The following is a 14,759-nucleotide window of genomic DNA, read 5'->3' on the forward strand; positions in this document are numbered from 1 at the left end:
AACCAACTCTTGGTTTCGTTGATCTGCTCTACAGTTTTTTTAGATTCTATATTGTTTATTTCTGCTCTGATCTTTATTATTTCTCTTCTTCTGCTGGGTTTAGGCTGCCTTTGCTGTTCTGCTTCTATTTCCTTTAGGTGTGCTGTTAGATTTTGTATTTGGGATTTTTCTTGTTTCTTGAGATAGGCCTGGATTGCAATGTATTTTCCTCTCAGGACTGCCTTCGCTGCATCCCAAAGCGTTTGGATTGTTGTATTTTCATTTTCGTTTGTTTCCATATATATTTTAATTTCTTCTCTAATTGCCTGGTTGACCCACTCATTCGTTAGTAGGGTGTTCTTTAACCTCCATGCTTTTGGAGGTTTTCCAGACTTTTTCCTGTGGTTGATTTCAAGCTTCATAGCATTGTGGTCTGAAAGTATGCATGGTATAATTTCAATTCTTGTAAACTTATGAAGGGCTGTTTTGTGACCCAGTATATGATCTATCTTGGAGAATGTTCCATGTGCACTCGAGAAGAAAGTATATTCTGTTGCTTTGGGATGCAGAGTTCTAAATATATCTGTCAAGTCCATCTGATCCAATGTATCATTCAGGGCCCTTGTTTCTTTATTGACTGTGTGTCTAGATGATCTATCCATTTCTGTAAGTGGGGTGTTAAAGTCCCCTGCAATGACCACATTCTTATCAATAAGGTTGCTTATGTTTATGAGTAATTGTTTTATATATCTGGGGGCTCGGGTATTTGGCGCATAGACATTTATAATAGTTAGCTCTTCCTGGTGGATAGACCCTGTGATTATTATATAATGCCCTTCTTCATCTCTTGTTACAGCCTTTAAATAAAGTCTAGTTTGTCTGATATAAGTATGGCTACTCCAGCTTTCTTTTGGCTTCCAGGAGCATGATAAATAGTTCTCCATCCCCTCACTCTCAATCTAAAGGTGTCCTCAGATCTAAAATGAGTCTCTTGTAGACAGCAAATAGATGGGTCTTGTTTTTTTATCCATTCTGATACCCTATGTCTTTTAGTTGGTGCATTTAATCCATTTACATTCAGTGTTATTATAGAAAGATATGGGTTTAGAGTCATTGTGATGTCTGTATGTTTTATGCTTGTAGTGATGTCTCCGGTACTTTGTCTCACAGGATCCCCCTTAGGATCTCTTGTAGGGCTGGTTTCGTGGTGACAAATTCCTTCAGTTTTTGTTTGTTTGGGAAGACCTTTATCTCTCCTTCTATTCTAAATGACAGACTTGCTGGATAAAGGATTCTCGGCTGCATATTTTTTCTGTTTAGCACACTGTAGATATCGTGCCAAGCCTTTCTGGCCTGCCAAGTTTCAAAGGAGAGATCAGTCACGAGTCTTATAGGTCTCCCTTTATATGTGAGGGCACGTTTATCCCTTGCTGCTTTCAGAATTTTCTCTTTATCCTTGTATTTTGCCAGTTTCACTATGATATGTCGTGCAGAAGATCGATTCAAGTTACGTCTGAAGGGAGTTCTCTGTGCCTCTTGGATTTCAATGCCTTTTTCCTTCCCCAGTTCAGGGAAGTTCTCAGCTGTAATTTGTTCAAGTACCCCTTCAGCACCTTTCCCTCTCTCTTCCTCCTCTGGGATACCAATTATGCGTATATTATTTTTTTTTAGTGTATCACTTAGTTCCCTAATTTTCCCCTCATACTCCTGGATTTTTTTATCTCTCTTTCTTTCAGCTTCCTCTTTCTCCATAACTTTATCTTCTAGTTCACCTATTCTCTCCTCTGCCTCTTCAAGCCGAGCCATCGTGGTTTCCATTTTGTTTTGCATTTTGTTTAAAGCGTTTTTCAGCTCCTCGTGACTGTTCCTTAGTCCCTCGATCTTTGTGGCAAGAGATTCTCTGCTGTCCTGTATACTGTTTTCAAGCCCAGCGATTAATTTTATGACTATTATTCTAAATTCACTTTCTGTTATATTATTTAAATCGTTTTTGATCAGTTCATTAGCTGTTGTTATTTCCTGGAGATTCTTCTGAGGGGAATTCTTCCGTTTGGTCATTTTGGAGAGTCCCTGGCGTGGTGAGGACCTGCAGGGCACTTCCCCTGTGCTGTGGTGTATAACTGGAGTTAGTGGGCGGGGCCGCAGTCCGACCCGATGTCTGCCCCCAGCCCACCGCTGGGGTCACAGTCAGACTGGTGTGTGCCTTCTCTTCCCCTCTCCTAGGGGCGGGATTCACTGTGGGGTGGCGTGTCCCGTCTGGGCTACTTGCACACTGCCAGGCTTGTGTTGCTGGGGATCTGGCGTATTAGCTGGGGTGGGTAGGCAAGGTGCACGGGGGCTGGAGGGGCAGGCTTAGCTCGCTTCTCCTTAGGTGATCCACTTCAGGAGGAGCCCTGTGGCAGCGGGAGGGAGTCAGATCCGCTGCCGGAGGTTTGGCTCCGCAGAAGCACAGAGTTGGGTGTTTGCGCGGAGCGAGCAAGTTCCCTGGCAGGAACTGGTTCCCTTTGGGATTTTGGCTGGGGGATGGGCGGGGGAGATGGCGCTGGCGCCTTTGTTCCCCGCCAAGCTGAGCTCTGCCGTCCGGGGGCTCAGCAGCTCTCCCTCCCTTTGTCCTCCAGCCTTCCCGCTTTCCGAGCAGAGCTGTTAACTTATGACCTCCCAGACGCTAAGTCGCGCTTGCTTTCGGAACACAGTCCGTCCGGCCCCTCGGCTTTTGCCAGCCAGACTCGGGGGCTCTGCTTGGCCGGCGAGCCGCCCCTCCGCCCCGGCTCCCTCCCGCCAGTCCGTGGAGCGCGCACCGCCTCGCCGCCCTTCCTACCCTCTTCCGTGGGCCTCTAGTCTGCGCTTGACTCCGGAGACTCCCTTCTGCTAATCCTCTGGCGGTTTTCTGGGTTCTTTAGGCAGGTGTAGGTGGAATCTAAGTGATCGGCAGGACGCGCTGTGAGTCCCGCGTCCTCCTACGCCGCCATCTTCCGGAACCTCCTCTACTTGGCTTTTTCTGAGCCCACTTATTGTTTTAATGTTTATTTATTTTTGAGAGAGCAAGTGAGCGAGAGAGTAAGCATGAGTAGAAGAGCAGAGAGAGAAGGGGAGACACAGAATCTGAAGCAGGCTCCAGGCTCTGAGCTGTCAGTACAGAGCCAGACGTGGGGCTCGAACTCACGAACCAGGAGATTATGACCTGAGCCAAAGTTGGACACTTAACTGACGGAGCCACCTAGGCTCCCCTTTCTAAGCCCTTTTAATAAAGACCTCAGACTGTATCCTTTGATTTGGTGACATTTATCTCCATTATTCCTTAAAATATTTTTTGCACTCCTAATATCTCTCTCTTGTGAGGCTCAGTATTATCTGGATCTTGGCACTTCTACACATACCCTCCATAATGCTTTTCTTTTACACATTCAATCTCTTTTTCTGATGCCTTCTGGAAGAAGTCCTTAATCTCATCTTCAAATGCACTTAGTTTAAAGCTATGTCTGTATCGAATCCTTCCTCAAAGGAAGATAGCAGCAGTATCAAATAAGAACAAAATATAATGAAAAAGCACTAACAAGAAATATTAAGTGTGAAAAAGGAAATAAAGAACACATGGAAGTTGATACCTTGACAAAAAATGGTTTGGAGTAATGCGAATAAAGCATCATTGGGATTGTTCAAGAAGGAAAGGTGGTGATGAAGTGAGTATAGATTAACACTTGTTAAGAATTTTTTGTTCTACAGGGTGTAAAAAAAATGGAATGGTCAGGTCTGGCAGGGTTTAAAAATGGGAAATTAAAGGGATGCCTGGGTGACTCAGTTAAGCATCTGACTCTGGATTTCGGTGCAGGTCATGATCTCACAGTCATGAGATTGAGCCCTGTGTTGAGCCCCACTTCAGGCTCCGTGTTGGATGTGGAGTGTGCTTGATTCTCTCTCCTCCTTCTGCCCCTCCCCTGCTCACGTTCTTTCTCTCATGCATGGGAGGTATGCATGCAAGTGGGAACAAGCCAAGTGAGCAAAAATGACTCAGGAATGTGGTGTTAATTATAGAATCTTTTGACTAGTAGAAAGAATGAATACTGATTATAACTAGATAAAATAGCTAGACGGTAGAGATGGTTCATGTTATAAGAGGGAAGGAAGTTCTATGGATACAGATGTATTGTTAATAGATTTGAAGGGTGAGAAAGTTTCCCTAGTGTTTCCATTTTCTCAAAGAAGAAACAACCTGAGAGCAAGAAAGAGAGGGATTGAAGGTCTGAATAAAGAGGTGTGGAATGCTTGTTGAGGAGAGGTTAAGTGTGAATTGACCAGGAAAATGTATAGGATCCTCACACAATGCTGTGGGCCCTTGATTTTCAGGGTCATAAATTTCAAGTGAAATTGGAACCAGCATGGCTGGTTTTTTCTCTATCCCTGTTCAGCTGCTTAGGTACAGATGCAGCATAGTTGAAGTAGTTGCATACAAACAAGAGTTTTCAGTTTAGAGGGACAAGAGAATTAATGTATATGCAAAGAAAATGAAGCCCATGCAAGATAGAGGAAAGTGAGGGACTTAAAGACAAAGAATAGGGGAGAGAATCAATTGTCTGGAGATCCTAGTTGAGTCAAAGGATTGGTTAGGCATGACTGAGTGACCTAGAAAGAGGTGTGAGTAGCATGCTAGAAGCTGAGGTTTTTGGAGGTAATGATAAGATCTACGGCAGTGTTTTCAAGCTATAGGTTGAGTCCCATTAGTAGGTCAGTTTGGTGGATCAGTTTCTAAATTAGCACTTTAAATCCACTACACATTAGAATCATCTAGAGAACCTAAAATTAAAAATTAAAATGCCCACACCTAATTCCCAGAGATTCTGATTTATTTGGACAAGTGTAGGGTTCAGAAATCAGTTTTTCATTAAAACTGTCCAGGTAACACCAATGCAGGCCTGGTCAATAACCACTGTTCCAAGATAGTGAAATTAAAAAGACTGATGCTAGAATAAAAGACAGTAAATCTTCTAAGAATTGGGGAGAGGGGGAGATCAGATATGTGGTAAGTTGTAATAAGGTGATGTGGCAGGTGGCATAGTCAATGTAGTTAAGGTTCTCAACACAGAGCATATGAAAGAAAAATGTAAACACATACACAAGCCTGTTCAATCATTTTGTACATGGATTTCAAACAGAAACTTTGACTTCATTTCTTGAACTAGAAATAAATCAAAACCATTAAAAAAAAAAAGTATCTCACACATTAAGTACAAGGATTTACCCAAATCCTACCATGATAAAGTTTGAATTGTTAATTTTAGAATTAAGATTATTGCTAAAATTTAAGAAAAAACTATTTGTAAGAGAAAATAAATTGACTGGAAAGTTTAATGGAAAATCTAAAGCATAATTTAAAAATTTTTAAAACAAATTAAAAACATCTACAAATGGTGAGAACATTCAGTATTTTAAGATAAAACTAATTTAGGAAAATTGTAGTAACATGGTTAAGAAAATAATTATGGCAAGCTACACATTTTTAAATTATGAAAAACATTAAAAATAAAATATCTAATAAAATAGGCCTTGCTATTGCTTTGGGGGAAAAGGTGGGAACAAATATTTTTTATTTTATTTACATATATTTATTAAAAGATTTTCCATATGACATTGCAAATTAGTCCCATTTCTCTTGTATTTTGCTATAATATATGAATTCACACAAAGGAGATGGAATATATAAAATTACAAATATGGTAGAAAAATAAACCACATCACACCCAAATACACAGTGAATTATTGCAAATGGCATATACCATATCCCAGACATATAAGGCATATTAGTTTTAGAAAAGAGCAATGCCCCCCCCCCCCCCCCCCAGGTACACACAAACACACATACACAAATTCCATTGTATTAAAACCACAAGAGGAAACAAACTGTATTATAACCAACTGGTCTTCCACTTTCTTATGTTCGTTCTTAAGTTCTTCTTTTTCAATCATAATGAAACCTACCAAGAAAAGGATTTTCTCCAAATGTGTATGGTTCAAACACGATTAGTTTTTGAATCTGACATTCTATTTTGTACTTCTGTTCTTTTATTAATGTGTGTATATATACATATTTAGATATATCTAAATTCCTTAAAACTACAACCTTGAAAATTAATTGTAAAAAGTTGTTTTCTATTTAACATGCCACAGTTCAGTGTTTACATACTATTCTGTAAGACTAATAAATTACAACATACAAATTTAGAAGCAAAAACTGGTATTATTGAATGTATACTGGCATTTTAACAAAATCTTTTACTATATTTACCCCATATACTTTTATAGTCTGAATTTTTTTCTTAATACAGGGAGGAATTTTATTTACTGAAAAAGTGTCCCAAATTTCTGTTCTATTGTTTTACAAAATTCTGAATGCGGCTTTTAGTTTGATTTTGATAGAATTTGTATTAAGTGAAGAGTCCATGTGATAACCAAAATAATAAAATATTGCATATAATATATAAATGTATCTTTCCCATCACAGTTCTTCAAGTTGACAATAACAAATGATATACGGTAATCATTATTTTATCAAGACCTCTGCTATTGTGAAAATAGACCTGAATATATTACCCTTGATGATAGATAGCAAATTGGTGAACAATTAATTTTACATTTAGAAGAACAAAGTGTGACAGCACAGCATCAAGATTGATAATCCTATATGAATGTATTAAAGATATGGGTTATAAACACAGGCATGAAACCTGAAAACACTTTGAAAATAAGTATTGTAAGAATATTTATATACACATATCATGGCTCATTATGAAAAAGATTATTAAAGCATAATGTGAACAATACATTATATTAATTCACAGTATAAACACACACTTTGAGGAGCAATTTAAGCGAGGAATAATATAAATATAGATATAACATTAGTTAGCACTATTAATACATATTTTGTTCTGTCATATATATAAAAATATACACATAGATATGGCTCTTTTAAACCAAAATTTTTATATAAATATTCACTGATTTAAATAAAAGTTGACAGAGGTAGAATTTGTGTCAATGTTCATGATTTTCAAGAACAAGTACTTCAAATATTTCATTACTGTTCTGTCCTTTAAAAAATCCACAGAGGTAACTCATTGAAAGCCACCATTCTGAAAAAGGGGGGACAGGAAAGGCGAGTTAAGAGAAAAACGATAAACAAAAATTACTTGGTAAATTCACAAAAAACTAAGAGACTGTTTTCAGTTTTAACCAAAATTATAATCTCTAATAAAACCTTTGCCCATAATCAAGTTATAGTTAACAGCTCTATACTTCAAAATATATTCCCCTCAGACCACCCAAACACATCAAAGTATATGAGGACTAAATGAATGATACAGAGTGAAAAGAAAGGGGTAACATAGGATGTTAACTGAGAAAAATCACTCAAAGTGAGGAATAATATAATGTCTAAGTTAATGTACAAGTACTGTAAATTGTGTGAGTCTTAAAACAGCATATTATGGATAGTCAAATATTCTTTACCTTATGTGCTATCTAATCACCACCCCAATTAAAACACACACACACACACACACACACACACACACACACACACACACAAATATGAAAAATTCCACAATGGAAACATGTGATGAACTGATAACTATTTTATTTAAATAAAAAAAAATTTTAATGTTTATTTTTGAGACAGAGAGAAACAGCACAAGCTGGGGAAAGGCAGAGAGAGAGGAGACACAGAATCTCAAGCAGGCTCCAGGCTCTGAGCTGTCAGCCCAGAGTCCCATGCAGGGCTCGAACCCATGAACTGTGAGATCATGACCTGAGCCAAAGTTGGACGCTCAACCGACTGAGCCACCCAGGCACCTGATAACTATTTTAAAATGGCATTTTTGAGGAGCACGTGGCTGGATCCATTTAGTGGAGCATGTGATTCTTGATCTTGGGGTCCTGGTTTCAAGCCCCACATTGGGCATAGTGATTACTTAAAAAATAAAACAAAAAATAAATCATCTCTTGTAAAATTCCCAATGTAAATACTGTCTCCTGGCAGAAGGAAAGAAAACGAGAAAGGAAAGGAGGAAGGAAAAAAAAAAGAAAAGAAAAATAAAAAGAATAAAATGGCATTTTGAAAATACTTTTAATGCTTAGATGCTCTCAACAATTTATTAAGGGGAAAACCCCCAAAGAACAGAACAAAACAAAATATAAGATAGGATAAAAAACTATTTTGAGTATGATCTCTATTACAATTATATATGTATGTCTATGAATGTGTGTGTATATTTATTACAAATCAAACAAGAAGGAAGTATATACCAAAATGCTAATTGATATTTACTCTGGGTTATAGGATTAAAAGTGATTTTGACTTGAACATACATTTTCACAACAGCCAAGAGATAGGAGGAACCCAAGTATCTACCAACTCATAAATGGTATATTCATACAGTGGAATATTGTTTAGCACCAAAAAAGAAAGAAATTCTGACACATGCTCCAATATGGATGAACCCTGAAAGCACTGTAAGTCACAAGGACAAACACTGTATAGTTCCAATTATATCAGTTAAACAGAGTAGTCAAATTCACAGAGACAGAAATTGTAATGGCAGTTGCCAGGAGCTGTGGGGAGGGGAGACTGGGAGTTAATATTTATTTCATGGGTAGAGTTTCAGTTGAGGAAGATAAAAAAGTTCTGGAGATGGATGAAGGACATTATTTTTTCACAATAATGTGAATGTACTAATTGTCAGAGAAATGTGGATTTAAAAATAGTTAGAATGATAAATTTGATGTTATGTATATTTTACCACAATAAAAAAAAACGTTTAAAAAACTGATTTGGGGGGGCACCTGGGTGGCTCAGTCAGTTAAGCGTCTGACTTCGGCTCAGGTCATGATCTCGCAGTCAGTGAGTTCGGGTCCCGCGTTGGGCTCTGTGCTGACAGCTCAGAGCCTGGATGGAGCTTGTTTCAGATTCTGTGTCTCCCTCTCTCTCTGTTCCTCCCCCACTCATGCGCGCTCTCTCTCTCTCTCTCTCTCAAAGATGAATAAAGGTTAAAAAAAAAGAATTAAAAAAAAAGTGATTTTGGTGTCCTTCTTTATATTTTTATATTTTACGTTTTCTCGGTGAGGATGTACTAGTTAACACAGAATTACTATATGACCCGGAAACTCTACTCCCAGAAGATTTGAAAACAGGTACTTGAACACCAATGTTCATAGCAGCATTATTCACAATAGCTAGAAGGTGAAAACGACCCAGGTGTCCATCAACTGATGAGTGGACAAACAAAATGTGGCATAAACACACAAAGGAGTATTATTCAAGCATAAAAAAAGAAACAAATTGTTTCAACATATGAGTCCTGACAACATTATGCTAAGTAAAATGAGCCTGACACAAAAGGACAAATATAGTATGATTTCACTTATATGAAAAGCTAGAATGGGCAAGAGACAGAAAAGTGGATTACAGACTTTCAGGGCCTGGGGAGGTAGACAGGGGACTGAAGAATTATGGCCTAAAGGATATAGAGTTTCTGTTTGGAGTGATGAAAAAATTTTGGAAGTAGTGGTTTTGGTTGTACAACATTATGAATTTAATGCCACTGAGTTGCACACTTTAAAAACAGTTAAGATAGCAAAGTTCATGTTACATATATTTTATCACAATTAAAAAGTGTTCTAATTTGGGGGGTCTGGCTGGCTCACTTGGTGGAGCATGTGACTGTTGATCTCAGGGTTGTGAGTTTGAGCTGCATGTTGGACATCGAGATTATTTTTAAAAAAATGTTTAAAACAAACAAAACAGAAAGTTTTCTAAATAATCACAGCTTTAGAGATTGCTAAATCCAGCATGTTCTAAATCAGTGGTTCTGAAAGTATAATATGGGTATCTCTGGAGTCTCCAAGACCTTTTTTGAGCATCTATAAGGTAAAGCCTATTTTCATAAAACCAAAGAATTATTTGTTTTTTTCACTCTTATTCTCTCACAGGTACACAGCAGAGTTTTCCAGAGGTTACATAGTGTGAAAAGCCAGGTAGTAAATATTTTAGATTTGTGGGCCACGGGGTCTCTGTCACAACTACTCAATTCCACCTCTGTAGGAAAGCAGTCTTAGACCATGTGTAAACAAACAGGTGTGGCTATGCTAGATTTACAAAAATAGGCAGTGGAGTGGATTTGGCTCACAGACCTTAGTTTACCAATCTCTGGTCTAAAATGCAGCTGTGAATCCAGTATGAGAAAATGTATGTGTCACAACTGTTACAAGGCTTTATAACGAGAAGCTGAACCTCCATCTAATCACATTCAAATTAATGCAGCAGCTTAGAAGTTGTGAGGACACAGTGATTGTAGCCAGCATTGAGAAGTAGTCCTCAAAGTGAAAGAGGAAAATGCATGTTTTAGTCAAACAAACACACACAAAAGAAAAGTACAGCAATCAGGACTCATTTAAACCTACGCTCTACAAATACCAATAAAACCTGGCAGATCAGTATGTCAAAACACATTACATAATTAATGTTCATAATGAGAATTCTGAGTCATTGAGGAAATGCTTAATTATCTTCTATATGCTTCTACTTAAAAGAAGGCAAAGAAATGCATATTTTTAAAAAAGAATGACTTTACTATTTCTGTCAGCAAGCCTGCATTTTGCGGTCAACCTACCTTTCAAGCCCTGGTCCTGCAGGACTTCTTTCCCATTCATTCCCATCTCCAATGAATCAGCACATCCCTTTGACCCTTCTTCTGTTATATGTATCCTACCTCTTTACAACCACTTTGCTCTGTCTACTCAAGCTTGAACATATGCATGTCCAGTGACCCAACAACTTCACTCCTACGTATATACTCAAAAGAAATGCACACATCTGGTCACCAACACACAGGTACTAGAATAGAATGTTCATCGTAACTCTACAATAGCCCAAACTGGAAATTGCCAAATGCCCATCAACAATAAAATGGGTAAATGGACTGTGGGGAGTTCATGCAATGTAATACTATGCAGCAACAAGACTGAACAACCTACAAGAACACACACCAGTATGAATGAATCTCACAGATGTACTGTGGAGGAAAACAAGCCAGAAATGTAAGATTTCGTTTAAAAAGTGTCCAAAAACAGGCAAAAGAAATCTATGTTTTTAATAGGCAGAATAGTTACTTCTGGAGCAGGGCTTATAAGCAGGAGAGAGCCCAAGAGGGATGTGTTTTGTTTCTTGATCTGGGTGTAGGTTATTCACAGGTGTATTCAATTTGTGAAAACTCACTGAGCTGTATGCTAGGATATGGCACTTTCCTATATATATGTCATTTGTTTTTAAAATTTGTCCTAGTTTTCGGGGCGCCTGGGTGGCTCAGTTGGTTAAGCGGCCGACTTCGGCTCAGGTCATGATCTCACGGTCCGTGAGTTCTAGCCCCGCGTCGGGCACTGTGCTGACAGCTCAGAGCCTGGAGCCTGTTTCAGATTCTGTGTCTCCCTCTCTCTGACCCTTCCCTGTTCATGCTCTGTCTCTCTCTGTCTCAAAAATAAACATTAAAAAAATTTTTTTTTAAATTTGTCCTAGCTTTCAACATTATTCCACAGATCCTGAACTGAATATACTGTTCCTCTCATAGCTCTTTCTGGTCTCTGCCTCTCATTTCTATCTTCCCCAATATGGCCCAAATATAGTTATGAAGTTAATCCACCATCTTAATCCCTCCCTTGTACCCATATTATACACAGAAGCACCTTCAACGGCTCCCCTTGACTTACAGAGATAAGACTACAACCTCTAGTTGAGCCTCACATTCAATATACCTCTGTGTCCCACCCTGCCTGCCATGCCTTTCTCCCTCATTATTCCCCGACAACCTGCCATTCCTGTCAGATTGAGTCTACTGTGTCATGTGCATTCCCATTTGTACACCGCTGTCTGTTCTTTTACCACCTGTTATTTGTATGTTGAATGTGGCACTTCATCAAGTGTTACTGCGTGATATCTCATCCTGTCATTTAATATTTTGTTGTGGATGCCTTTTCTTCTTTAATCGAGGTATAATCTACATACATTAAAATGCGTGGACTGTTAATGTTCAGGTCAATGAGTTTTTACAATTGTATATACCCGTGCAGCCATCACCAAGACGCAGAACCCTTCATTACTTCACAAAATTCCCCCGATCCCCTTTGTAGGCAAAATCTCCCCTCCCTCCACACTGAAAACTACTTTCTGAATTTTTATAATTACAGATTAGTTTTGCTTGTCCTAGTGTTACATACTTACCTTTATGATAATTAACAGCTTATATGTTCAGGAGAATGTAAAGGAGACCTCAGAGTTGAACTAAGGGGTGGTGTGGGAAGACCATGTCGACGCATCTCTTGGATTGCTCTTTCTCTGTCAGTAAAGATCAAGGAAGAGATTATACAATTAAGTGGTATACAAAATATAAGATGTTGTGATTTTTACTGATTAAGTAATTTCTCCTCAATTAACTAATGAGTATTTCTACTAAATTTAAACCCAATGTCCTTATAATTTTTAAGTAGGGAGTAAAAGATTTCAATTAAAGGAATATGTACTATAAGAGGTTGTTCAAAGCCCCTCTGAATACAGATTTGCAAAGTTGGTTCCCACCTCTGCCCCTTCCTTTCCCACCTCTTCTTGAACATAAATCTAGCTTCTTCCTTCTTCCTAAAAACTCCCAATGTCTGAAGTGAAATAACCCTTTTCTCTACTACGCCCTCCTCCCCTGTGTCTGGGTCAGCTCCACAAAGCATGGTGACTGTGTTTCTACTTCTTTTGTGGGCTATTCAGGGTCTCTGGCCTAGACTTTCTGCATTATATTCCTCAGTATCCAAGATTTCTACTTAGTTGGGTATTTCACAAACTATTTTTTCATTATGATCCCCCTTAAAGAAACTTTTTAAGATATTCCCTCCCCCCAAATTATCCACTCTTCCCAATGAAATTTTAACATATAGATATGTTATTTATGTACTGAGGTCCTCTGGCAGGTTATGAGTCATTGTAATACCTAAAGTTTTTTTGCCACTCCCTCAACCCCAAGAATCAATATTGTTCCCTGGGGTGGCGATAATGGCACTTTAAGAATGCATAACCTAGTTGGATGATAAGGAAAAGGAGATGTGGTCCTGTTGGCCTATGTTTCTTTGGGGACCAGGAACAAGGGAAAAAGAGGAATTAAGGGAGTCTTATAGCCCTAGGCAGTAGGACCCCCCTTGGACTGAAGAGAATTTAAGTTATCATTAAGAAATAGAAATCATGTATGTAGTTTAGCACACTGAGAAACGAAATCTTCTCAATTACGAGAAATTAGTAACACTGATTTTATGTATGGATGCTTTTCTTCATTTCTCAGGCTTCCTTTCTCTTTGAAATCATAAATATTGATTTCCTAGCAAATTTTGTCTATACTACAAATGGCATATCTTTCAAAAGTTTTGATGCAAATAGAAAATAAGAGAAATAAAAAAACTGACCCGATAAGCAGCAATTTGACCACTATTTGAGTATGAAATCTCAGGAATGTTTATGTCTATGGTATTAATACAGCAAGAAAGAGTAATGAAAGAAAAGTAACTTGACAATTGATTTGCAAATTAGACTTCAATTTTAGCTGTGAAAGCAAGTTTCATCCCTGTTTGTGGCACTTGGAGATTAAGGTTTTCAATATACAAAGCAAATGAACTGAAATAAAAGTGAAATAAAAATTAGAAAACTACTAAGCGGTAGGGAATATACTGTATATAAGAGCATGGGGTTTAAAATTAAACAGATCTGTCTTTATTTCAAAATTTTATTTATCTTTTTAATTCACATTTAGTTAACATAAAATGCTTTGTTAGTTTCAGGTGTATAAGATATATTTTGATTTTAGTTTTGGCTCTGCCATTTATTATTTGTGTGACTCGGTTTCCTGTAATAGATGCATAATAATAGGTTATTAGTAGCATTAATCAGATATGTATATGGTATCTGGCACATACTTATCAATTGCTCTTATGATCATCATCACTTTTGTGATGATCTGTATTTGGAGTTTCCTATTGGACCACATTGTTTGTGCTTTTTTTTTAATTTTTATTTTTTTAATGTTTATTTATTTCTGAGACAGAGAGAGAGCATGAGTAAGGGAGGGGCAGAAAGAGAGGGAGACACAGAATCAGAAGCAGGCTCCAGGCTCTGAGCTGTCAGCACAGAGTCCGACGTGGGGCTTGAACTCACAGACCGTGAGATCATGCACCCGGGCTGAAGTCGGACGCCTAACAGACTGAGCCACCCAGGCGCCCCATTTTTAAATTTTTTTTCAAAGTTTATTTACTTGAGAGAGAGAGAGAGAGAGAGAGAAAGAGAGAGAGAGAGAGAGAGAGAGAGAGAGAGAGAGAGAGAGAGAAAGAGAGAGAGCACGAGCAGGGGAGGGACAGAGAGAGAGGGAGACACAGAATCCGAAGCAGGCTCCAGGCTCTGAGCTGTCAGTGCAGAGCCCAATGCGGGGCTCGAACCCACAAACTGCGAGATCACAACCTCAGCCAGAGTCAGATACTTAACTGACTGAGCCACCCAGCAACTCCAGTTTGGGGTCTTGTAGCATCCTTACTTGCCTGCTGATTCCCTATTATAGTCTTTCAAATAATGCCCTGATTTTGCCCTGAGAAATGCTATAGAAAACATGTAGACAATATTTGCTACTTTATTTACTGTAAGGATATTATCTCCCACAACACTTTTGACTTTTTAGGAAGAAATATCAGAAGAAGTTTATTTATTTATTTAA

At 38.3% G+C, this 14,759-nt stretch overlaps 1 protein-coding gene across 2 annotated transcripts in view; it reads right to left on the reverse strand.

The window, feature by feature from the left end:
* Positions 1 to 6,928: 6,928 nt before the first annotated feature.
* The window catches only part of CEP135 (centrosomal protein 135), a 68,035-nt gene continuing 60,204 nt past the window's right edge, over positions 6,929 to 14,759 (reverse strand). Inside the window, exons 25-26 of one of the 2 annotated variants that reach the window (XM_042936336.1) lie at positions 12,245 to 12,358; positions 6,929 to 7,106 (exon numbers count right to left, since the gene is read on the reverse strand). In XM_042936336.1, the coding sequence (XP_042792270.1) occupies positions 12,256 to 12,358 (103 nt within the window). In that variant the 3' untranslated portion in view covers positions 6,929 to 7,106; positions 12,245 to 12,255. Of the gene's footprint in view, positions 7,107 to 9,740; positions 10,345 to 12,244; positions 12,359 to 14,759 lie in introns of those variants that run through there. The other variant, XM_042936337.1, reaches the window with a different exon arrangement.

The sequence above is a fragment of the Panthera leo genome, chromosome B1, assembly GCF_018350215.1.
Source record: "Panthera leo isolate Ple1 chromosome B1, P.leo_Ple1_pat1.1, whole genome shotgun sequence".
Lineage (NCBI taxonomy): Eukaryota > Metazoa > Chordata > Mammalia > Carnivora > Felidae > Panthera > Panthera leo.